Raw genomic sequence first — 26,184 nt, 5'->3', positions numbered from 1 at the left:
TCGCGTTACCCATATTATATTTATTGAATTGAATTTATGATCCAACTGCTAGTCCCATACATAGCTCAACACACTCTACAGTGCTACCTAGTTTGAGAACGAACAATGTTACTAACGGAGTTAGTATAAAGCTCAGGAAACTTTATCAATCTGACGATGGAGTGTGACACATCTGTAATCTGATTGTCTTCAGAAATATCCACTTGACATACGAGTATAATTGGTTGTGTATAGTGTAAAGTGGGTTGGTATGTCTCTTAGTTCGTGTTAAGATAAAATAGATTACTACACAATGCACTATTTTTTTAGTAATATGCTTTATTTAACCATAATAAACTTATGTGATAGTCCTAGTATATTACTATTTTTAGTTGTACTAATTTGTTTAATTATGTATTTCCACGCAACTTTGATGTAATGAAGCATCTTAAAAATTAATTATCAAGAAGTGTCCGAAATAGTGTCTTTTAGAATGGAAGAGTTCCAGCAACGCCGCAAATAAACCCCTCGTTGGGAGTTTGAGACTTTTGAAAGTTCTGTCCTTTTCTGCATAGAGAATCTTCAGGTCCAAACGGCGAAACTATTTAGAGTACAGGACGAGCAGGAGATGCGCAGTGACAATGGAAGTCCCAACTTTATTGCAAACATGATATGCGTCCTAATGTAATGTTCTAATATAACTGAGCATTGCTTAACTCGATGAGATCGAATAGGCTTGAGAATCAATGGTAATGGTAAGCCTCGGCTTATTTTAATCAAGTATCACAGTAGTACATAAGGTACGAATTTCGGATGCCGAAACAAGCTTCGAATGCATAACATTTACTTCACTCCCTTTAATGATCTTATCCTCTATATTTAAAGACCTGCTGAAGCAACACTTTAACGCTGTACAAATTATCGCTCAAACTGTTTCAAAGCCTCAAACTCTTATGCGAACCGTCAATATTTTGTCATCTCTTCTTAGTCCAAATTTTTTACAACTGAACGTGAAGTGGAGAGTTGCTATCTCGTTGAATAGCTTTTTATAATTAATATATCTTTATGGACGCCGCCAACGTATTGAAACAAATTGAACCCATTCCCACTGGAATAATATTAATACTAGTGTTTGGCAGGGCGACGTACTTCTTTATATATTTGCTATCTTCATTAACTCCATGACAGCGTATTAATCGGCCCACTTGTATGGTTTATTCATTCGACATTTGATCAACGTTTCTTCCAAGAGCCATGTCATCGTCATCGGATTAGCCCATCAGCCCTTATTTTATTTTAAGAGTCAACTAGGCTCAGCTAGGAAGCGTCAACCTTGATGGCGTGGTCTTAACGCTCAGTAAGGTTGTAAAAAATATTTGGTGTTATCTTCGACCAAACGATGTCCTGGGTTTTGTCTTTGGGTCCGTGCCTTGAGCAGTGCCTTCTGGTACTAAAACCACCTAGCCGATGGCGTTGTTTATTTTTACTAAAGAAATTTGATTTTAAATAATATGCACACTGTGCATGCCTAGTGGCTTCTGATTAAGCCTCAGCTTCAAGTTATTTATGATACAAAGTGTCGAAACCGCGCGAAAAATATATGAACAAAGCAAGAATAGATTTTTAAGGTTATTATTTACTTCGTCCGTGAAACGCGATAGCAGTCCCGAGGTATTTATGCCTGCTTGAAACCTAAATCATGTCGCTTACAAAATATTTAATTTGTCCTCCGATATATTTCTCTACTTTTTTGTTAACAGATCCTAGTATCGTTATAGGACGGTAGTTGTAATCTTTCATTCCTTTTTTAAAGGCAAGTCTTACACATCCTTGCTTTTCGTTGTTTGGATAAAACCCGTATTTAACTTTGTTTAATTAGACTTTTTATTGCAGGAGTAACTTCGTTTTTAATTAACTTTACGTCGGATACTTTTATATTATCAAGGCCCGGTGTTTTTCGAGCATTTAGATTTAGTATATTTTTTTTAATTTATTTATCGGTCGCGGATTGGAACAGTACCTTGAATTCGATTGGTCACACATGATGTGTTTGATTATTTTGTATCACAGTCAACGACACTTTTTTTAACAGCAGTGCTGAAATGTAGGGCAAAGATGTCAGCTAGATGTTTAATCGGGATAACTCTAGACACCCCGTCTTTGTAGTCAATTAAGCAAAATTCAATACTTTCCGTGACCATAATAAATGTACAAAATGCATTAGAAATTGTAACAGCAAGGATCTATGTAAGTTATAAGGCATTTAAAATTAAAATATAAGTTCTTTAAATAGGCTTAGAAAAGACTGGTGTTTTTTTATATACTTAGGATGTCATCTAGAGAATTAATCTGATAAATTTTACTCTCCTTTGTTTTTCTCACCAAGACACATATTGCCTTATTTCATGCCGAGTATGAATTCAGTGTAGTTTTAGTGTTTTTGCTTAAAGATTCCTTTTCATAGACCCTATTACTGATGTATTCTTTTGGGGATTCTGGTATATTTTGACCTATTCTTTGACACTTAACTATACTGGCAGTGATCCATTGTTGCTGAATATTTCAGGAGTTAAATTTTATTAAAAGTAGTTCAGGTCTATCTGTATCTCTCTATCTGTCTTTTTGACCTTTGGGTTGACTGGTTGACATCCTCACATCCAACACGTTGTTCATCTGCACTGACGTAGAGACCGGAAATCCGCCACCTTTAGCGTATGACCCAGTATCCCTTGTTCCAATGACGTAAGTTGCTGCTCCACAGCACATACCATAAGTTCTAAATTTTTGTTTATGTTTGGAAAATCGTAGTTTTTCTTTTCTTGTTTTGAAATAGTTTCTCTATGGACTGTTCCATTGATGTCAACTGGTCTGTTAAATGTAAAACTATACGATCTTTTACAACATACTACTTGGAAATGTTCTGAGCTATATTCAGTTTGTTTACTGATAAATAGCTTACATGCAAACAATATTACTTTACTTGAGGTGGCATTCATTCACTCAAAAGGGTAACCTTTGATCTATATATTAAGAGTTGTATTGTTTGACGCTTTGTTTGTCAAGGGCTTTATGTAAGCATGTTACCTCATTGTGCCAATATTCTGTCACAGAATAAATAAGGCATTCCTTGTATAAGCAAATAGACTTTAATAAAAGTACAACTATAGTCAAATATAATAATAATGCGTGTTATTTATCCCGGCTGAAACGATATATAAAATTTCTTAACAGTAATATAGGCCCTAGTTAGGACATTAAAAATAATTAGAAGTGAAACTGTGGGTACTGTTCTTACAATACTGCAGGCGTGTCAGACATATCCAGCTAAAATATAAAATCGCTTTAGATATTATTCAGTGTGGCGTAGAATGATAAATATATGGCTGGACAATATTAAACAATATTGCTAAATAAAATTTGTTTAATTACACATATTCATTTAATTATTCCATTAATGCCCAAACCTTTATAAAAATCAAGACTTCATTTTAAGAAACATGCTAAGCTCTATGATTTAATACTTAAGAAATACTGCACGAAAACTGTCGGAAATGTTCGGAATGAATGATTCTCAGTAGGCCGACGAGGGTACGCTACAATAGCGGGATATAAGCAAAGAAATGGAGACTCTATTAAATCTAACACACTATTCATCTTGCAAAGAAAACCCATCAAAATATATATAATTTACCTATACTATGTATATTGTGAAAACCATAAAATTTTCTTCAAAGGACAATGCTTTGTATTGCATAAAACATTTTTAAATTCAGAAAAAAAATTGGATAATAGTATGCTTCATTTGTAAAGGACATGATACAAAATGTACAATTACCACACAAAGGCACTTTAATTAAAATATACAGCTCACATTATGTCTTTCTGGCATTCCTCGCGTCGCTTTGTTGATTGAAATAACTGCGAGCCGGCCACGGAATATGAATTATATTGCGAAATACCTAGGGACAAAACATCACCTGCTCCTTAAAATTATAATTTATTTTTGTATAATATTAGTCTGAATGAAATAAAAGTCTTTTATCATAATTGCTGCTAAGCATATTTCATAAATACCATTGTGGTTTTGAATAAATGTAGTAAATCGTAATATGAAAGAATTAGAAAAAGGAGGGATTAGGGGCGGCTAAACAAGGCATCTCTTCCATACAACCATTGTAAACTATAAAATCACAATACCAATCAGCTTTGAAAATTTAATCTTTGATTTAAATTCTAATAAGTCTCTTAAGTTTTAATAATGAAAATAAAAATATTTTCTTTACGGAAAATAATATAAAAAGGACAAAGTCATGCGCTCATTGTAGTATGAATGAAATTTGAAAACAATGAGCCGTTCTGTTGGTGACACAATTGGATAAAGCTGGGTTGGCTAAGGCAGAAAGTGTCGAGGCAACTTGAGGGTTTTATTCGTGAATTTTTAACAAAAACTGTCGGTTTTCGGATACACTTAGACATCGCGACGAGAATATTTTAAATCCAGTGGTGTTTTCTTGAAAACATCACAGAATAATATTTATCACTTCGACCTTATATTTAGTTACAAAATAGGTATGTATATATATATCTTTTACAATTAAAAGATGAAATTATATAAGACAACCCTATTCCATAATATATTATTTTATTTGTAAGTAATAAAAAAACATCATATCGGATGTGTGTAATTAGGTTTTACGTAGTTAGTATGTATTTTATATATTATTGATGTTTTCCTTTCGTCAATATTTCAACCTTTTACCAATACATAATATATACATATTATGTATATCATACATAATATATTAGTAAGTATATATAATTTATGATGGAAATCATCGACTATATCTTTAGTATAATTGTTTTTATTATATATAATTTGTTATTTGTTGGAGAATGAAATAAATAAATAGATATTTATAATTATGTATTTAATTAAAAATACAAAGTGTTATCGTGAGTTGTGTGCGGGCTACTCGATTGTGAGGAAGTCATTATCACACGTTCTATAACATATTTCCAGAAGTATGTAATAGTAGTCAACATGCGTGATGTTTGAAAGTAGTGCTTCAACCGTTTTTCCAATGTCCTGGTTTGGGTTTACTGTTTCTTTGATCATGTTTCCTTTGGTATGCAAGTTGGTGTCAGAATGACTCTCAGTGTTGATTTTTGTGTCTAAAATATACCAGTTTTCTTACGATGAAGTTGTACTTGTAAAAATAGAAAGAAAAATTAATTACATCGCCGGAGTTTGAAGGCATAGCCTCGGGGTAAAGAGGCGCACGCTTAACCACCGGCCAAATGCTGATCATACCACCAAAATGTATCAAAACTAATTAAGCAGATCAACTCATATCTAACTTAGTACCTATAGTAATAATGAGACAGATAAATTATCCTTGAATCTATAAACCAATTTAAAGGCTGCCGACCTGACAATACAAAAAAACTTTAGCTTTCATTTTCGCCACTCCACACTATCTAGCAAATCCGTCAACTGTCTCTCAGCTGTCAGATTATGTGTGACGTCATTGTCATTGGCTTAAAAGTTTCGAGAGAATAGGTATAATATTGGAATGGAAATGAATTTTCGCTAATAAGACGAACTATATAATTTACGAATTAAATTAAATGTAGGTCAAAAATTAGACACCTTTCCCTATTATTTGCAAATAGATAATAACACGCGCTTTATATTAGGTCATACATCAGATGACGTAATTAATTAATATAAATTTAGGTAAGTTTCGGCCCGTCCAATACAATTAAATTGCTCATTTATGTATTACTTAAAAAAAGGTAGGTTTATTATTATTACGTAAGACTTATCAAAACAGTATTTGAATTCGACATACATACAAAGGTGGTAATTGTACCGTTGTATGCTCTAATTACTATACGCGATTTCAATTGAAAACTAATTGAGTTAGCTGTCGTTCTTAAGGAAAACTTACAACTGCGTACTACGTTTTATCATTGCTTCACATTGATAAAGAGATAAATCACGATATCCAATATTTATATTGCATTGCAGTGAATCGCTGAGAAATAAACAAAGCGAAAGTGTATAAGTGTCAGTGCAAACGTTATGACTCATTTTGCGATTATCGCAGGCTTGTTCAATAATTCAATGTCTTATCATACGTCAGTTGAAAGAAATAGTTTTACATGGACTTACCAGCTATATAGTAGAGTAGCAGCGCGGTGAGGTTATGGCGATAATGGTCACACAACACCAAATAACGTGCTCCCCATACGGCGGCCGGGCGCCTACTGCCTCGCGTCGATCGATACGGCGACATGCTGCGTTGCGTTCACAGAGACGATGTTTTACTAGTTTTTTATCTTTTAAATTCGGTCATCACTCTAATTTTAATTGATTTTCAATTCATGCGTTTAATTAGCCAGGAACACATGCACATCTGAAAATTATGGGTCAGCGTGGCAACTCTTGGCGAACTTAAATATTATGTATGGAATATTTGGCGAACCGAAACGTACAACCATTTGAAAATATGAAGTCATGTTTGCGTAAGAAATTTTATGAGGAACTTCTTTAGCTTAATTTTATTTCTCTATGTAAAATGTTCTTATATATTTATATAAGCAGGTTTTGTAACCAGCCAAAATAATAACTATACGAAGAATGCGGTGCGCATTCTTCGTATAGTTATTATCCAGCACTAGAAATTCATATATTCAAAAATATGTATTCTACAATGTAGTAGTTCCGATAAAGGCACATTTTTAAAATAAGTTTAATCAGCAACAACATTAAGTATCTTCGGGTTAGTTAAAGACCTTTACTATTAAATTATTTACGTACTGTTCCATAACTAAAAATGGAACAGTACGTAAATAATTTAATATGGATCAAAAGGGAGACCTCAGAGCCGACCCTTAGTTCTTACTAAAAATAAAAGTCGCATTAGTATTCGTGGTACCATATTCTTAATAAACATTTCACAAGTTATTTAAAACATAACCTTTGTCGCTATTCCTCTTTTTTTATATAGAACAGGGGGCAAACGGGCAGGAGGCTCACCTGATGTTAAGTGATACCGCCGCCCGTGGACACTCTCAATGCCAGAGGGCTCGCGAGTGCGTTGCCGGCCTTTTAAGAATTGGTGCTCTCTTCGGAGCTAGAGTCAGCATCTCTATACATAACGAATATTTGTTGATATTTGGAAATGTAAAATTGCCAAATAGCCTCCAAGAAGCATGGTGTGCTCAACTGAAGCCGGTTCACTCCGGACAAATGCAAATGTATAAACCGCTAATTTGTCCACACATGGAAACCTGTTCGAACCTCTGGGCGGGAGATCCCCAGTACCAGCTCCTTCCTTACTTGACCGATTTAACGTCGGGTAAATTGCGTTGGCGTTGCGTCTTTCTGCATTTTCCACCCCACTTGGACGTACCCCATTCAGTGGCAACTCCACGGATTTATATCATCGTGACAGAATACGAAATCCCACCCATATCACCTCAACGTCTATCGTCCACAACTGAGAATTATTAAGGCATTTTGGCAGGGACTTTGCCAATAAATTCTATAAAAAATCATAAATATAAGTGTATATATTATAAAGATACCTTACCTAGGAGACCTTTTAGAGTTGGGTGCACTAGTCGTTATGAGCGATCTTATCAACAAAATTTTCTTTATTTAATTATCTATTGACAAATTATTTTTATGTTGGGCAATTATTTTAATTGGAAATTATATTCAATACAAATTCAAAAAAATTCCACAGAATTACGCTACGACTGATATAACGGAGGTGAAACCGAGTGGCATTATGTAAAGGCTTTATTAGAAGTCCGTTTAAAAGTGATACGGTAAACTTATTGCATAATGTCTTTGTTTATGTAGCTCATCAGAGGTGTCGTGACAGCGTAGAACAGTAGAGCATAATTTTCCACATATTTCAGAAGTCCCAACTCGGAGCGTCACCTGCATCTAATTTATTGTTGCACTTCCTATTAAACTTCATTGTTTAGTTTCGGCGCTAGTAAGGATAACGTGATTAAATTTCGCTTTAATGTATTATATAGAAGGAAAATGCGTACAAAAACCGAGAGATCTTATCAAGAGATTCACCGAAGCATTGTATATATCCAAGTTGAATAATACTCTGATCCCTTACCGAATTTAGCCTAATGGCATATAAAAATACAATGTTTTTTGAATATTGTTTAAGCATTTATCCTTGAGGCAGTATTTAAGAAACATTTTTAATTTTAAACAAAAAAAAATTTTTTTTCTAGAAGCCCTCAATTACATACTAAACACATCCTTGAAAAACATCAATAAACCCAATTATCTTAAAACTCCTGTTTTATTGAGTAATTGATAAAATATTAATAGAACAAAGTTCACTCAAATTTCCTTCAGATTTTAAGTCTTATGATAAAATGTAATGACATGCCAAGTTTGGAATAGCAAGTATATCGACAAAACTAAACCTTAACTACTTGCCGTTACTCCGCGCATTTGGAGTTTCAGTTCTTTAGTAAATAACATCGCAATAGGAACACTATTTCAGTAAAGAGTTTCAATTCACTGTAACGAAGTAATTTTTAAGCATATTAATAGTGATTTCTTATATCATAGCTATGATTATAGTAGCTTATTACTGTGTTTATGTTTACGTAATACGACAATGGAGTATTTAAAGATATAGAGCGAAAATGGCTTTCTTCTGACTAAACAATTTAGCTGATAATGTCTTTAGCTGAGTTTGAGAATTGGGCTCCTAATGCCCCGATAGTAATGGAAACTAGCAGTCACAGTGTGACTCTAAAGTGGTCCCCTGGAGACTATAGGCATCTCCAGAACGATCTCGTGTATACGGTGCAGAGGAAGGAGAAGATGCCACCCTGGGTCACTGTATATAGGTAAGTTCCAATCATCAGATAATGTAATATATTTTATGTTCTATTGATCAGAACATGATTATTAAATGGAATGTCGCAAGCGAACCCCTATTCAACATATCCTTTATAATGTAAGCCGCCTTCCTTAAATGTCAATTACAATTTAAATAATTAATTTACCCTGAAGATAATATTATTACGTTGTAAAACGGAATCCAATGTCTAAGGTAAAACTTAGGAGTTTGAAAGTAGCTTTTATAAAACACATCTCCTTTAATAGGTAATTATTTTAAAGTAATTGTACTCACCTGTTTCTATTTTAATTTTAAGATTTTGATGAGTTATTGTATACAAGTATTCTTAGATATACAAAGTCTTACTTTTTAAATGAGGTCGACACTTTTTAAGTTTATTTTGATGATAAAGGCGTAGCTCAAAGTTTAGCTACTAAATTTTTGGCGTACCATAATTTAGAGTAATCTAATTTGTATTGACACTAAATTATAACGAGCAGTCAACCGCTGATTGCGCTAACAAACGGTATACTATAATGTTATTATTGAGTACAAATTATCAAGCTGATCACATATTCTGTCATAACCGCATTATGCTTGCTGTTGTAGTTTATAAGTTATGGACCATCGTACTAACATACATAACAGCAATGATTTATAACCTAATATTAACCAACCCGTCCTCAGGGGCTCTATATCCATTTAAGGTCTTTATGCGTTTGGAAATATTGAATTCTATTTTTGAACAAGTTTGAAAAAACTTATTCTCTCATTTTGAATAGTTACGAGGTTGGATCTTACGAAGAACATATTCGATTATGAAAAAACGAGTATTATTTTAAATTTCAACGGTGACAGATTTATAGTTTCTATTTTGCTAATTACTACTTCATGAAATTAACATCCTGTTTAGCGAGCACCCTTCTTTATATCCCCTAACCGACAGATACGCCACTTAACAATTAATACGACATTAACAAGGGACTTTACAAGGGATTTATTAATAGAAACATCATAATATAATTATTTAATCGAAATTAATTTTAAAGATCGTTGAATTAAACTTATGTTCTATATAATATTGCTTAAGTTTACCATACCTTATCTTGTCACAGATCATCGTGATTTTTTGTGAAGTGTTTTTAAATAAATGAGATTTTATATAGTATACTCGTATTTTAAAAGCTCTTCATATCTGTAAGTGACAATATACTGTCATAAACAATTTCCTTGTTAACGAGATATAAAGGTATATAATAGCAGTCCCACCCTAGACCTTGATAGGATTTTACGAGGCCCATTATATTATGTAGTCGTGTTGGCGACTAGTTAACCCTTCGTTTGATTTACAACTGAACAGCCATATATTAGTCGTTACAAAGGATTATTAAACAGATTTTCACATGAGCATTGCATTGCCGTGGCTTAGTGGTTAACGCTTATGTTCAATTCCCGAAACAGACTGATAGGCGAAAATAACAGAAGGGAAAAAGTAACACGCTTTTTGCAAGGGTTAAATCTTTTAAACCAAACAAAAACGATTAAGTATAAAACAGTAAATGGATTAATAATATGACAAACAGTAAAAGCTTTAACTTAAGTTTATTTTCCGCAAAATATATTTTTTATCGTGATAATATAACACAATTTATTTGTGAAGGTTGTAATTATCTATGCACTATATGTTATGATTGGACATCACCAGAATATAGATTAACTCTTTTCAGAAGATTTGGCATACGTATCATTCTGATAAAAAATAACTAACAATTTAAGACTATATTTCTAACAAACACATCCCCATCCCAATATACATTGAGACACAAAGAAAATATTTGCTCGCAAAAACCGTTCAGGTGTTTGACAATCTTCGTGATATTTCAGCGGCGGGAAAACATTGAAAGCAATCGAGAACCTGGCCCCCACACAGCCTCACAAATTCCGCCTCAAGATCGCTTTCAAACGTAGAGCAGCGAATAATCCAAAGATGAATGATCAGCCTACGGATAATTCACAGTTCGACGCGAGGTTACGGTATTATTTCTACGGTATACGTTCTTTACAATGTATTTTCCAAAGAACAAGGATTTGTATGTAATTGAATTTTGATGACGATTAGAATACTCTTCATATTATTTATATATTATCCCTCCATAAATACAACTTATATGTAAGATTTTTTGTTACTATTTAAATATATTACGAAAATATTTACTTCTCCATTTATAAATAGGGAATATACAGATCCGAATAAGATTTTACAGTCACTGTGGTCTGACGAGACTTGGGCAAATACTGCCAGTGATGGCACTACAGTTGCTTGTCTGTGCATGGCGGTCCGTTGCGGATATGGCAAACAAGTAAGCAATATTTTCTATTATGCATAGTCATTTTATTATTTATCCGTTTGGATTTCATAAATATGAGATTAAAGTTTACAACCATTTATAAAAATTCCTCCTTCACAATGCACTGTTTTAACTAAAGTTTTCTTTTGTCTCTTTTAAATAACAAGGTCATCTTCTCGGAAATATTGATTTCTTAAAGAATAAATGTATGTTTTAAAATATTATCTAATAGTTCTGTATACTAATAAGATTCGTTACAAAGTTTGCACCCAGAAACCCATAGTATTATTTATATAACATTTTATTATACAGTGTAAACTCTATATAACGATACGAAGGGACTGTGCATTTTATAGCGCTATAGAGAGCTGTCGTGAAATAGAGAGAAGAAAAATCAGAATTAGAAAAAGAAAAACTATATTTCAGGCTAGTCTTAGTAGGTATGTACACAAAAAGAATCTTATTTGAAGACTATTGCGTATAGTCTGTTATTTTTGACTGACTTCTTTTGCTGCACCAGTAATTTTGTTGTATTTTTTTACTTATTTTATTCATATCTTGTGATATTGAGGCATCTTGGTGATAAAGGAAATAATTTTCCAATTATTTAGCTGCTTTGAGAGATTTTTAATGCTCTGTAGAGTGTATTATTGTATGGTAGACAAGCTAAACCAACCAAAGTCAATTGATTTCGTCGCTTTAGACAGTCTGTCGTTAAATCAAGTAATGTTATATGCAGTTTAAACTGTACATGTATATAATTGAAACGAATAAATGAAGCCAGTGAACCGCCAGTTGCACAGAGAATGAACAAATTAATTATCAGTCACTAATTAACTTGTCAACGACAATCGTGTCGCGTCTGCACTGAGCGCAGACATTCATTTGTGTTTATTTTGTTTGAAAAACAATTATGCAAGCGTCAAATGGAGACTCACTTGATTGGTCGTAAAATTGGGTGATTATCTTTATGATGTATATACATTGTACGTGTATGACTTATTTGTCATACTTTCTGTTTTTTATATGATGTAAGGTTTCGGTACGACGTTAGTGTCAGTGTAGCTTCTTCTTCAATAAGAAAATGTATATAATAGAAATCTATTTATTATGAAATTCAAGTTAAGATCGCCGTACATACATTAAAAGATTTGAAATGCATGTACGAATAACCACAAAAACGTTATTTATTAAACTTAGGTAACATTTAAATGGGTGATATGGACCTCTAATAATACAATTGAACCATACCAAAGTTTCAAATAGTTGGCATTTATTCCGTTTGGAACATTTTAGATGAAAACGGAATATCATCTGGCCGGTTAATGAGGACCACTTTGTCAATTATTTCGTGATTGAACTCGTCTGGGTACAAAGGGATTTAGAAAGTTATTTGTATTGAACAGCTGAGCCTTCGATATAAATAAAATTCTATTATGTGCGGAATGAACGAAACTTTGAGATATTTCTACCAAATGACTGGATTATTGGTTAAATGTTGTTCATTATGAGATATTAAAAGAAAATGTTTGTAAATTGTCTATTCTCTTTATAATATCTTTTGATCGCCTAAAACCTTTTGACCCTTCTGAAAACAATACAACGAAATTTAAGCTATTTTGCCTTTGTATTGGGATTGAAATTTTCTGGAACTAAATGAACAAACTTACTTGGTTTGTTAAATAGAATCTTTATAAAACAAATATGATAACAAATTCCTACAACTAAAACTCTTCAAAAGCAAGTATATCATCATAGTCATAACTTCTGTGACTAACGATTTGCATTTCTCGTTGAACAGGTGCAGCAGATGCTAGATGAACGCCCAATCCTTCTGTCTGCCATTAACGCTGCGACAGGCCTAACACCGCTTGCAACTGCTGTTATAAAAGGTAAGATTTTGACATAGTTAATGCGAACGACTTTATTATTTTAATAATACTTAACCTTATAAAAAGGCAATAATTAATAGTCTTAAATAAAATATTCTGTCGTTTTCTCTGGCGAATTATGTTTCCGCTATAACGAACAGACTGTTAATTAAAACTTTGATGGAGTAAAGTTATATTTATTGTTTCGCAATTAGGTCTTAAATTATTTTTAAAAAACACAAGTATCATGTCATACAATTTGTCGTTATCTAAGAAATTAAATTAATAAGCTCCTTATAGCATTATGATTGTATGAGTGCAGATTTTTTCGTTTGATTTTCTACAAATTAGGATTTAAATATTTCAGGTGATACCAATATGGTGGGAATTCTGTTAGGTCGAGGCGCAGACTTGGAGCACCGTTCTAGTATTGGACGAACACCGCTACACCTAGCCGTTTTAGCTGGACACAGCTTACTTGTAGAACTACTTATAGATCATGGCGCTGATATAGAGGTATTTACAGGGATGTGTATTTCGAGATTTCAAACCTAGTCCCGATCCCATCATTGTATATTGAATCAATATACAATTTGTTTTATTCTGTTAAGTAAATTTTACTATACGTTAAAGCTATGTTGCAGTAAAGTAGTTAGATCATAGAGTTAATTGAATTTTGATTGAATATCGATCTTTAATAAACTGTCTAGAGACTCAATTAACTCTCTGATTTAACTACTTCACTGCGACAGCTATAGTTATTTTATAGAATTGTCGCTTTTTTAGTAAGCACAAAAATCTTGATCTCAAAAAATTGTGTCCTCTTAACTACACTCTTAAATAATTAAACAATATTTGTAAAGTATTGTTCGAATACAGGCTCGAGATATAAACCACCTAGGCGTGGAGCACCTTGCAGTAGACTCTGGTAATCTAGAAACCCTAAAGTTTGTTCTGGACCGAGGAGACCTCAATGTTACGGATAATAATGGGTGGACACCCCTATTCAGAGCTAGTAAGTTTAGAACTTTAAATGCGTTTCTTTTGTAACTGAGGTTTTTTATGATTCATTTGAAAATCTCGTATGAAATTGCAAGTGTTTTAGTCCTTATTTTACGCAAGTCTATTAGAAATATTTAAAAAAATGTTCTATCTAGTTTATATATTACGTTGTTAGTTTCTATATATTGCGTTATAATAAGCAATATCTTTAGCAATTTCGCACATAAACCTTCAACCTGGACAATACATTATTAAATAAATACACGCAAACTGTTTCCAATATTATCACTTTCTACCTACGGTTTGACAGTCTTTTAAACTTATGTAAGCGAACAACGCTGACGTAAACCGCTTAAACCCCACTGAAATAAACGTTATCGAAATGAAACATACAATATTCCTTCTCTATGCTTTCACATTCATTGCTGGAGCCATTTAAAAACGATTTCATGAATATTTTGAACTTAATCCAAACGGGTATTACGCTTTACTTCGATATATTGTTGACGAATGTGGATTTTCATTTAAAATATTATCGAACATTCCTACTTAGTCTTATTAAAATCCGTTGTTTGCGGTTTGTAAGTCTAAGTTCGACGATAAATTATTTTACTGTAAATCTAATCGATTTCTAAAAGATGTTTTGTTTTGCCTTATGATGAATCACAGTCGATCAAGTCGATCGTCGACCGAAGCATGAAATTTCCTAGTGGCACGGTTATTAAGTTGTACATACAATTTACTATACAAATAATGTAATAAATGATTTAAAATACAACTATGAATGATGAAATTACTTATAAATCAATTCTTTATACACTATTTCAAACATATCTAATGTTTCATCCTTATTTCACTCTTCACTTTACTTTTTATTCTAAAATATAAATTGTATATTTATACCCAGTTTGTCAAGGAGCAAGCACGGGTGTTATAGAGGAATTAGTGAAACGTGGTAGTACTTTGAAGGTGACTGACCGCGCTGGCCTTACTCTAATTGCTGCAGCCAGACTTCTCACTGACAAACAGTAAGTTTAGCTTAATACTTTAGGAGAGTCTAGTTTTTCTGTTAAATTGGCCTTCTACACTTACCTACTTCTTACTAAACATGACTATTAAAATTTTCGTCTTTACTAATTTATATTGAAGAATTTATCAACCACTATGTATTTGAGTGTATAAACCTGTTATTGAAAGAGTTATTGTTTCAGAGTTCGGACCCAGGTCCTTTGAATAATACGCTATTGGTGCCAACTACACTAATATTGTTTTATTTTAGTGGTAAGCGACGTGACTCAGTTTTGCGAATGGTTGACGCACAGTTTCATCACGAGAAGGTGGTCGCCAGCTTCACTCGAGTCACTAAGAAGATTTCCAGTGTTCAAGCTCTGCGTACTAATAAGTGATGCACATGTTGTGTTGTGCCTTTTTAAGTTAAGTCATGGTTGATCACAGTTGTTGTTTATATAAAGATTTAAAACCCGTATTATAATAATTAGAAATGTTGTAAATCTAATCAAATAGGTAAAGTTTCGTTGTGGTTTCATGTCCACGATATCTGAAAAGTACCTGAATTGTCGAGATTGATAATAAATACAATAATATAAATTAAGAGAACATTTTATTTACGTGTTTATATCGGTATAATATGTTTTATTTAAATCTGGAGGACCTGGTTTAATCAACTACTGATAAAACGAGTTTGCGTATCCAATAACCACATTAATGATTAATCTTTTAACCCCCTCCTACGTGTATATGTGATTGAATTGCCTAAATTCGTGGAGTTCGGACTCTCGTTTTAGCGTCACATGATTATTTTGACAATAAGACACGATTATAAAATTAAATACTAACTTTATTAAAATTAATAAAAGAAATATATTTACAACATCTTTAAAACTAACAGAGTATTGAATTGCATTACGCGAAAGCTGGTAATCGAGTAATAGAAGTCAGGGACCTGAAGAGTTGGTGGCGACTACTCGCGATCCTGTCGCATGTGCGAAAGACGCCACAGCCTACATACGAAATGCATTTGATGGCAAGCCAATAATTTAAACCAATAAATAAATAACTCACTTATTTCTTAGCACACCTTATACCATAATATTAAAAGAATAAGCTGCACAATTGAACTCGTCGAGTAGTCGTGAGTTACGGAGCTATTAGCTTGAGTCGATTGCTCCTCAAACTCCATCTGATTCATTTTATTGTTACTCAATCTTTCAGTAACTTGCCTCTGTTCTTCCATTTCAGTTCTCTCAAACTGTGCAGCTTTAGTGTCACGTTTTGTCCGTGATTGTTCATCTGTGTCTAAATCTTCTTCATACTCTTCCAAATCTTCATCTTCGTTGTTTTTATCCGAGTTACTTTTTGCTGTTTTTTCTTTTATTTCACTTCCTTCTGCTTCCAAGTCACTGGTTATTTCTTCAAGTTTATGAGAAGGATTTACCAACTTTAAATGAGTTGTCCGAGTATCCTTGAAATTGGATATTGGTGCACTTACTCCGTCTCTTTTTATATGTTCCATTACTTGTGGCGGTATTTCACCTAAAAATGGGCCAAACTGTGGTCTCTTTAATAGCAATTCTGTATTAGCTGGTAATTTTGCTGAAAAAAGTTTCACGGGGGTTTTATTTATATCTGGTATACTAGTTAAAGTATCTGCGGAAACTGTTTTACCATCATATGTTGTAAACGTTTGATCATTAGATAGCTTTTGTGAGTGTTCCTTTGGTATTTTAGGATCTGGCGGTAAATAACTTGGTCTGATTCTATCTGACTCCATTATTAAATCAGATCCAACTTCTTTTTCCATATTTTGTTTACTGAATAAAGCATTCAGTTCAGACTCAGTCTTTACATAAACTGGATGTGGTCTATCTTCTTTGGCGTGATTTTTTGGAAATATTTCTTTTGTTTTATCATTAGTTGACAGCAGATGATCCGGAGGAGATGGAATGAACATGGGTTCAAAAGATTCTGTGATTTTATCGCTCGTATATGCATGGTTGGTGTTGATATATTGTGGTGATTCTTCATAGTCTTCTTCAATGTCAGTGTCTTCGCGTCTATTAGCATTGCCTTCATATTCGGCAATTTTGTCTTCACTTGCCATTAGAGGTTCCCTTATTATGGGTTTGAAACCACTTTCAATGACTATGGAATCGGGTTTGAAACCAGTATTCAGGGCAGGAGGGAAAGATGTGTCTGTAGATTGACCAATAAAATCAGAGGATTTAACATCATTTTGTGAAGAATGTGATTGTTCTACAACTTTAACTTGATTTACTGTAGGTTGATGATATTCAGGTTCAAGGGTCGAAGGAGACCCGTTTTGCTGACTTATTAATGCTATATGCTGGTCCAGTGACATCGGGTGGTCCATAGGTTTACCAAGTATTATTTGTCCAGGTTTAGTGAAATATGTTTGCTGTGTGCTCTGTTGTGGTACTGCGTCATTAGATGATCCAGGTAATGTTATCTGACTTTTAACAACTTGATTTGCTATTATGTCTGTGCGGCCTAAGCTTAAAGTTTGACTTTGTTGAGATGGCACGGGCACATTGTGGCTAGGTTTGCCCATAATAATCGACTGTGCTAAGTTATTTGTCGGTTTTTGTGCAGGTTTTGGTGCCTGTTGAAAGAAAGCTTTATGGGGGTGAAGCGGTGGCATAGCTTTCATTGGAGGAATATTCGGCATTTGTGTCTGTCTATTTCCATTCATTGGTGGTCTTGTATTAGGGTACTTGTTTGGTTTTTTTGGGACTCCATGAGATATATGTGGATTTGGCATTGGTAACGGATAACCTGAATTGCTTTTCGGGTAGGCAGGATAGGGCCTACGTAGTTTTATTTCAGGTGGAGCTGGACGCCTATATGGTGGTCGCATATTTCCCGTTGGTTTATTTTGTAAGTTTGGTCGCATAACAGCATGAAGTGTTTGCGGTTTTTGGTTCGGAGGCAACATAAAAGTTTCGGGTACTTTGCTGGTTTCAATGACGTATTCATCACCTCTTATCGGTTGTTCTGAGGCAAAGCTTTCCTTAACATCTTCATATACTTGGTATTGTTGTGGAGCTAGTGGATTAGTGGAGTTTCTCTGGAGCTCGCCATTCATTGTTTCTTCTAAACTCTCCACTGCTTCTATAACATCTTTAATTTGTCCATGAGATATTGGCAATTCATACTCGTGTCCGTTCGTATATAATTTTCTATCGGGGTCAGGGTAAATTTCTCCTTTGAGACCGCCTTCACCATTATTACTACTGAAATCGTTATAATTTTGTTTCGTATTGATTATTTTTTCGAATTTCTTGCGATGATCAAAAAAGCTAGAATCCGGTTTAACGCGACTCTGTACCTGTATTGACTCTTCACCAAGTAGATCTGTAGGCAGCGCTACGCTCTCTACAACCCGACTCTCCTCGGCTTCAGTGGCGTCACACTCATCAACAATATTTATTTTCCAACCAAGATGTCGGTGTGTGAAACACTGAAAATATTAAAAAAATGAATAACACGTTACAAATATACAATTAAATCTATATAATCGTCACCATCTATTGAATAGAACCTCATGCGAAAGAAGATTTGAAGAGCTGAAACAGAAAATGGATGGATTATATACAGAAAGGAAATCAATTCAATATGAGACCAGAATGGCTTTAAGAACTGATTATTTGATAAACATGACATAGTTAAAAAGTGTTAGAGTTCACAGTGAAATAGAAATTAGATAAATGTGTGACACCATTGTAATGTAATGGTACCTGATAGTATACAGTATCCGGAGTATTCTTGTCTGGGATCCAAGTGACTACACCCGGGTTTCCTTCTTCACAAACAAGTGTGAGAGACCGCTGGTAAGCACCGAAACTGGGGTATTCATCGGCACTTGGACCTTCTGAATCTGGAGTCCAGTTGCAAAGCCGACCCACGCCCGTGGGTATTAGATCACCGCTGCGCGTGCGACGTACTCCCGCATATATTTCAACGCCCTTCACGAGATAAATAAAATTAAATTGTTGAGTTTGTGTATTTTTGGCAATCCATACATTTTTGGATTGCCTGTGTAAAACCTCCAAAAATGTATGGATTGCCAAAAATACACAAACTCAACAATCCTTTAAGACCAATAGTCAGTCATATCGACTCACCCACATACAAATTAGCCAAACACTTAGCATCAATATTATCCCCTCTCAGGGGGCACACTAGTGCTTATGTCAAGGACTCTTACCATTTTGTGGAAACATGTAGAGATCTCAAATTACTCCACAACGAAACTATGGTGAGTTTTGACGTTGAGTCACTATTTACAAACTTACCACTAAATGACTGCCTAGATATAATTTCAAAAAGACTTAAGGAACAGAACATGTCACCAGATTATGTAGATATTGTAAAACACTGTCTCACATCAGGGTACTTAATGTGGAAAGATGAGTTCTATGTGCAGGTTGATGGAGTAGCCATGGGTTCTCCGGTGTCACCTATAGTCGCTGACATCTTCATGGAGGACTTTGAGGAGAGAGCTTTGGCCAATGCCCCGGTTAAACCTAGACTGTACAAGAGATATGTCGATGACACATTTGTAGTACTCCCCAATGACAAAATATCTACATTTCTAGCGCATTTAAATTCAATACACAAGAACATTAAATTTACTGTTGAAAAAGAAAACAACAACTGTCTGCCCTTTTTGGACATTTTAATTATACGCAAAGCAGATGGCACACTAGGTCACACAATACACAGAAAGGCAACCCACACAGATAGGTACCTCAATGGTGAATCCCACCACCACCCGTCACAACTGCTCTCTGTCGGTAAATGTTTGTTTCAGAGAGCCCAACGTCTTTGTGATGCGGCCCACCTCAAGGAGGAACTACAGCATGTCAAACAGGTGCTACACCGAAACAAGTTGCGCATCCCCCGGCTGCATCACAGAAACAAAAACAAGACACAAACAGTTCCTCGCCAGCCAGCTTACCTGCCATATGTGAAGGGAGTTACAGATAGAATTAGCCGGGTCCTAAAACGAGCTTCCATTAATACAATTTTCAAGCCGCACAAGAAGATTCAGCAATTCCTAAGACCAATCAAAAGTAACACCCCATTGCAAGATGCAGGTATATACAAACTGGATTGCGACTGTGGCCTGTCTTACATAGGGCAAACTAAACGCAATATGTCCAGCAGACTCAAGGAACACATCGCGGACATAAGACATAGACGACACACAAAATCAGCAGTCTGTGAACACACACTAGATAGGCCTAATCACTACATACGCTTTGACCAACCGAAAGTACTTGCGAAAGAAAAAAGATTCTTCCCAAGATTGGTACGCGAAGCCATTGAAATCAAAAAACACGCCAATTTCAATAGAGAGGACGGCCTAAAATTATCGAACACCTGGGATCCAATAATATCCAAATTAAAATCTCAAAATAAACAACCCGCGAAAATGGAGGACACCGTGAGCAATTTCTGCAAAAACCCTACATCTTTTAGTCGATACCAACTCCGGGGAAATAAATACAGATAACACAACATTTTCTGCAGCTGTAATACTTTTTGACATTTAACACCTTTGTCTTCAGTCACCGTGACCACGCACGCTGTAAAGCACGCGAAACGTCGGTTTAAATTTAAAATTATGTACAAATAATTATAAGTTTAAATATAATAATACATATCTATAATCCGTTAAAAAAGTGTTTTTCTTTAAATGTGTAAAAGTTATGTAAATAAAAGACAATACTATCTCTCACCTTCTTCTCCGCATCGTTCTTGTGGAAATACCCTCCGACCGGGTCATTAGTGATGTAAAATGGATGAAATCGTGCCGGCTCAGCTGAGTTAGAGCCTCCCTCAACAACAAAAGTATACTTCTTCCCTCGCACAAGAGTCAGTTCTGGTATCAGTAGACCGTTAATGTACCACGATATACCCCATCCGACATGGCCTAGAATGCAATGTATAAATATGTATAAAATAAAGAAATAATTCCAAAATTTAATGTATTTTAAAATTACCAATCTCTATGTAACAATATTATCGTAATAAAACTTGATGAAACATACCCGTAATAGCGGAGTATCCCTGTTTACCACCTGTAGGTCCCATTTGAGCGTAAAAAACACCATCTGGTGGTTCATAGCATTCTATTCCGGGGATCTCCCAGGGGACAGACTTGGCGACAGGCGCAGGAGGAGGAACTGGATTTGGCTTGATGACAGCCTAAAGGAATAATTACATAGTTAATGGGCTTAACCCTAGTTTAAAACAAGCTACTTATATTGTTTCTGTAGAGTTGGATGTAAAAATGAAGTGTGTTCTTTCTTTTTTTGCTAAAGTATGAATTACTAATCGATATTTGTATATAATATTCTGAATAATCGCCATTTTCATATAAACAAAAATTTATTCAATACTGTAAAACTTTAATTATAAAAATGTTTTTAATTAATTGTGGTGCCTTGCACAAACATTGATAAAGACTTATCAGGTGAATGTTTGATTTTTTATAGAGGTTGTTTGAATGTGTTTTAAGCTTATAAGGGTATATCTAAAATAGAAATATTTAACATTCAAATTGAAACCGAGAACATTCTATGTACGATAAACATATGAATACATTTACTTCTTTGCAGGTTGAAATGATACAAATTTAAACTGAATTTATTTTACTATACTTATAAGATAAATATTGTATATACACATACATAGAACATCTTGATATTTAAAACATAAAAATTATTTTATTGAGTTTAGCAACGTTCCGAAAGATTTAAGTAAAAAATCATATCTCATTCCTGAATATTTATGAATATTTTAATATGGAGAGAACAGACCTGTGAGCTGGTTTCCCGGTCTGGCTCCTGGGGTCTGGTGGTAGGTGAAGCAAGCTCGGGTGACCCGTCTTCTTCTCCTTCCGGCATTGGACAGTTCCATAAGGGAGCTCGACCGAACTCCAAGAACTTGTCACCCTGTAATGGACACATGGTATTTTTTTTCAGAGCTAATTTGATTCTCGTGATTTAATTTGAATCTACGATAACAATCTCATTTGTTTCATCTTTAACTGTAAAATATTATCGTATTTACTCTATTAACATTTCAAAAAGTATAGCGTTAAACCGTATAACTTTCTTCATAATAAATAAATTTATTCAATTTGTAACTGTATAATGATTTTAAAATAACAAACCTTAGTAAAGTATTGATGGTAGGAAACCTGGCCCGCCGAGTTAATTGGTCCTATAGCCCAGATAATCGGTTGCGATGCGTTTGTAAATATAGGCAAGTCTAGTTTATCGGAAGCCCGTAGAGGTCGCTGGTACGTCACTATCGAATACCCGTTGACTAGTGCCGCATTCAAAAGACGGATGGAGCCTGAGTGTGGCTATGAAAATACGATTAAATTCATATTAATCTATATATATAATAGTACACACCAGGGTTGGCTTCAACGACTAACATCCCTGTGGTTGTAGGTTCGATCCCCAACTGTACACAAATAGACTTTCACTAAAAAAAAACATCATGAAGAAACCGGCATGCCTAAGTTGACGGTGTATGTCAGATACAGAAGGTTGATCACCAAATTGATCACGGAATAGATACAGAAATCTGTGGCCCAGACCGAGAAGGTTGTAGCACCATTAGTATATAAAATATATTATAATAAAAATGTTCGTCACGGCGTCACGCCCCGGCGGCGAAAGAGTTATCAAAGCGTACGGTCCATATTCTAATTCGTTGACGACACAATCTCGTCTTGAGCTATGTTAAATCAAATTCTATCAGAAAAAAAAATCAGCATCTGTAACTACTTCTAAGTATCTGACAAAAAAAAATAGTAGACTTGAGTTAAAAAAAATTAGTACAGAGTTTCGCTCAACCTATCAAACGACGCGCCTGATTAGTTTGACCCATAACTTTTGACATGGAGACATTAATTTTCCGTATCAAACTCTATCCGTATCTATCTAAGATTGAGAAACCGTCATGTGCCATTAGCGAGGTCTCGAGCACACATGATCCAATCTCAATATAATATGGTTTAATTCAATCGAGGCAAGAGCCGAGATTATTATCGACTAGTAATATTTAGCTGCGAGCACCTTAACTTAATTTGACAGCCATCGCTATTGAATTACTAAACAAAATTATAAGCCCTATATGTTACATCTTAAGGCAGTCCTTGGTATGATGTATTAAGTAAAATTATGTTTATTGTTGCGTCACAGGGTATAAAGTTAAGTATGAACTGCGTCGTAGCTCATAATGTCGCAATTCCACGAATATGTTTGGAAGTAAACCGCATGAACTGTATATTGTTTAAGATTAGGTGAAGTATTCGTAAGTCGTTTTAATTAAATTAAACTTAGTTTGTAGATATTTTCGCACCGCGTATGAAAGTTGACTTAGGTTTAAATAGCTAAAACATTTCTGCTACGTTTTACTAAGTCTTAGGCCTAATGAATTCTTTAAACTGTTGTGTTTAAGTTAGGAACAATATCCATTAAATAGTGAAGAAGTACTGTTATTTTTGAGGTTCCTAATGTGATGTCGTAAATAATTACATTTTTTCAGCTTACATTGCAAACGCAGGCTGAACCCTACGAGTTTTATCAAAATAATGTACTAAGTATTGTACACATTAAAAAGGTCTACAGAAAAGTCCGTGATGGTATATGTCTATCTCTTATGGATAACCCACATTTTTATATACAACGTTCACAGTTTTTCTGTAGTGTTTTTAGTATCAGCATTGCACCCGTGCGAAGCCGGGGTGGGTCGCTAGTGGAATATAATTCTGACGTCTTTAAGTCAATTAGGAAAATTTTTAAATGCATCCTTACAATTTGCCTTTATACAAACGCCTGTTTCGCCACGTGACGAACCTATGACAACTCCAATATCTTGTTTTTTGTCAGCCCTACTTAATAACTAGCTTACTTCAAAAACTTCATCTGGACAGGATCCGTGTCTACCAGCGCATTGGCTCTTGGACTCGAGGAAGTAGTCGTCAGCGTAGCCCTTTAGCGTTTCCTTGTCGATCCAAGTCACACCAATATCACCGCCAATCATTTGGGACTTTTCTGGATGGCCCGAAATACCGAACGACATGTATTCACCGTCCTCTGAAAATTAACGATGGATGATTAGATCGCAATTAAATTAGAGATTTATCTTTAGGTAAAAAAATGTTTTAAGGCTTTCTTTTGGGCAATGGATTACTCAACATGTCTTTACAAAGATATTTTTTCACAGAATCCGTTTCAGGACTTCCATTTATTTGTCAACTAGAATTTTTTGAACTAAAATCTCCGAGTTATACCTGTATGTTTTCAACTAACCTACGAAAACCTTACTATGCCATAAAGGATATGTTATGTTTTAATTTTTTTACCTAGTTTAGCGACGAGTTGTATGACGACACTGTCCCCAGCGACCGCCCACCTCACTTCGAATGCCAGGTCATCATATAATACTTCACAGTTCAGCTTTGACTAAAAAAAAACATATAGATTATTATTTTATTAAAACGTATTAAAATTAAAAAACACACATGCAAATCGATTACGATGAAATTATATGATTAATGTTTATGTGTTTAAAACATATCTGGCAGACAGTATACCTCAATCTTTGTAAAGTTTTAAAGTATTTATAGATAACAAGTGCTATTCTTATGAAAACTAATTTTAAGTTAAAATAAGCATTAAATTATTATGTCATGGCACTTAAATATGAAATTACGTAAGCGCTCTCGACATTTCCCTTTATTACTGAAGTGTCAATAAGTCTACGAAGTGGTCTAAATAGATATACGTAGACACGTAACCAGGTTATATGTTACAAAGGCGGCCAATTTGCCTCGGGTCGGCGGAACCTCAATTTGAGGTAATAACTATCTGGCGACAGGTTTTCTAGTTCACATCGGTACTATAGTTACCACTTGGTTTCGTCTACCGATTTCTCCAACATGCCTTTATTAATTAGTGGTTTAATGATTAATAAAAAGTCAATATAGGTATTTAAAGTGTATTGATTTTTGGTAACCTTGATAATTTTCTGTGTATGTTTTTGTAGTTTATGTAATTTTTTTTGTTTAAGAAAAAAAGGGGTAGATAAAATAAAATGCAATAACCAACCTGTTATGAAACAAACTTGCACGTGATGCACATTTGTCAATTGCTAAAACTGCAGTTAGTTACTGAATATAGTTAATAGAATTTTAAGGAAAACCCATAAATATACCTATTTTTTTTTACTCAAATAAGATTTATTTGAAATAAAATACACGACAAAAGTTAAAAACTAAATTCTCCTTTTAATTTTTTTGTCAATACTTGCCAGAGAGATTCTCAATTATATATACAATAACTATGTTAAAAACCTCAAAAGCTCTAAAAGTATGTTGTATGTATGCAAATTTGACGTCGGTTTTAAGAAAATGCAAATCCATATATAATTTAAGAATATAAATATGAAGTTTAGTATGAGACAGATATTGGTTCGTTTTATGGCGTAAAGTTATTCATGAGGGTGAATCGGGTCACTTTGGGTCACTGGGCCTCCGCAATGCGTACAGAACCTATAACTCAGTCCTTTATTACGTTTGTCAATTTGCTTAACTTCTTAAAAAAGGAATTTAGACCTCTAAATTACAGTGAAGATGGGATCATTATACAAACATCATATAATACACACGCATACACAAACTATTCCTCATAACAATTAAGATATAGTGATTTAAAAAAAAGTAAGAACTTACTAAGTTATATAGAACGTACTATGTCAGCAGTGTAACTTCTTTGTAAATTAATTATTACTAGTATATTATTACTCTGTTTTTCTATATCTATATTCACACTGTATACATCCTAATGATAATATCAATAAATAAAACAATTTCGTTTAGTGCACTAGATGTTATGCGAGAAAATTGCCATCTAAAGTTCTAATAAGTAACTACTAAACGAATAGACAAACCACAAGTTCTTGACGTTAATATTATTATTATTATTGCGTTTCATCAAAGATTTTACTGTTATGAACCTAAAGAAGTTT

The 26,184-nt window shown here is 34.2% G+C and overlaps 3 protein-coding genes across 11 annotated transcripts in view; 1 reads left to right on the top strand and 2 right to left on the bottom strand.

Annotated features, from left to right (window-relative positions):
• Positions 1-6,262, bottom strand: part of LOC110992808 (complexin) — a 122,362-nt gene extending 116,100 nt beyond the window's left edge. For 4 of the 6 annotated variants that reach the window (XM_045634402.1, XM_022258976.2, XM_022259056.2 and 1 more), the window contains exon 1: positions 6,155-6,259. The gene's annotated coding sequence lies outside the window, so the exon portion shown is untranslated. Of the gene's footprint in view, positions 1-6,154 lie in introns of all 6 variants that reach the window. The other 2 variants (XM_022258891.2, XM_022258811.2) reach the window with 1 other exon arrangement.
• A 2,344-nt stretch (positions 6,263-8,606) lies between these two features.
• Positions 8,607-15,678, top strand: LOC110992643 (ankyrin repeat domain-containing protein 50). Of its 2 annotated transcripts, none has more exons than XM_045634383.1 (8): positions 8,607-8,877; positions 10,755-10,898; positions 11,104-11,230; positions 13,020-13,110; positions 13,457-13,605; positions 13,969-14,104; positions 14,999-15,119; positions 15,371-15,678. In XM_045634383.1, exons 1-8 carry the CDS (start codon positions 8,705-8,707, stop codon positions 15,495-15,497), a joined length of 1,068 nt encoding a protein of 355 aa, XP_045490339.1. In that variant the 5' UTR covers positions 8,607-8,704; the 3' UTR covers positions 15,498-15,678. The 2 variants fall into 2 exon arrangements, with proteins under 2 accessions (XP_045490339.1, XP_022114271.2); XM_022258579.2 differs by having other exon boundaries at positions 10,755-10,904.
• Positions 15,679-15,931: 253 nt separating this feature from the next.
• Positions 15,932-26,184, bottom strand: part of LOC110992333 (protein Skeletor, isoforms B/C) — a 42,957-nt gene continuing 32,704 nt past the window's right edge. Inside the window, exons 7-15 of one of the 3 annotated variants that reach the window (XM_045633434.1) lie at positions 24,521-24,620; positions 24,067-24,251; positions 22,313-22,507; positions 21,957-22,091; positions 21,186-21,342; positions 20,874-21,067; positions 18,867-19,094; positions 18,458-18,589; positions 18,228-18,362 (exon numbers count right to left, since the gene is read on the bottom strand). In XM_045633434.1, coding sequence (XP_045489390.1) covers positions 18,360-18,362; positions 18,458-18,589; positions 18,867-19,094; positions 20,874-21,067; positions 21,186-21,342; positions 21,957-22,091; positions 22,313-22,507; positions 24,067-24,251; positions 24,521-24,620 — 1,329 coding nt within the window. In that variant the 3' untranslated portion in view covers positions 18,228-18,359. Of the gene's footprint in view, positions 18,590-18,866; positions 19,095-20,873; positions 21,068-21,185; positions 21,343-21,956; positions 22,092-22,312; positions 22,508-24,066; positions 24,252-24,520; positions 24,621-26,184 lie in introns of all 3 variants that reach the window. The other 2 variants (XM_045633440.1, XM_045633432.1) reach the window with 2 other exon arrangements.

This window comes from Pieris rapae, chromosome 2 (assembly GCF_905147795.1).
Source record: "Pieris rapae chromosome 2, ilPieRapa1.1, whole genome shotgun sequence".
Taxonomy (NCBI): Eukaryota; Metazoa; Arthropoda; class Insecta; order Lepidoptera; family Pieridae; genus Pieris; species Pieris rapae.
This window is presented reverse-complemented; position numbering and strand designations above follow the sequence as displayed.

What these genes read in the sequence shown, in the direction of transcription:
- LOC110992643 (XM_022258579.2), top strand. Translation starts at nt 8,705, where the DNA reads ATGTCTTTAGCTGAGTTTGAGAATTGGGCTCCTAATGCCCCGATAGTA. An exon ending in GTTGCGGATATGGCAAACAA is followed by an intron (nt 11,231 to 13,019) that starts GTAAGCAATATT and finishes CTCGTTGAACAG; the next exon opens with GTGCAGCAGATGCTAGATGA. An exon ending in ATCATGGCGCTGATATAGAG is followed by an intron (nt 13,606 to 13,968) that starts GTATTTACAGGG and finishes GTTCGAATACAG; the next exon opens with GCTCGAGATATAAACCACCT.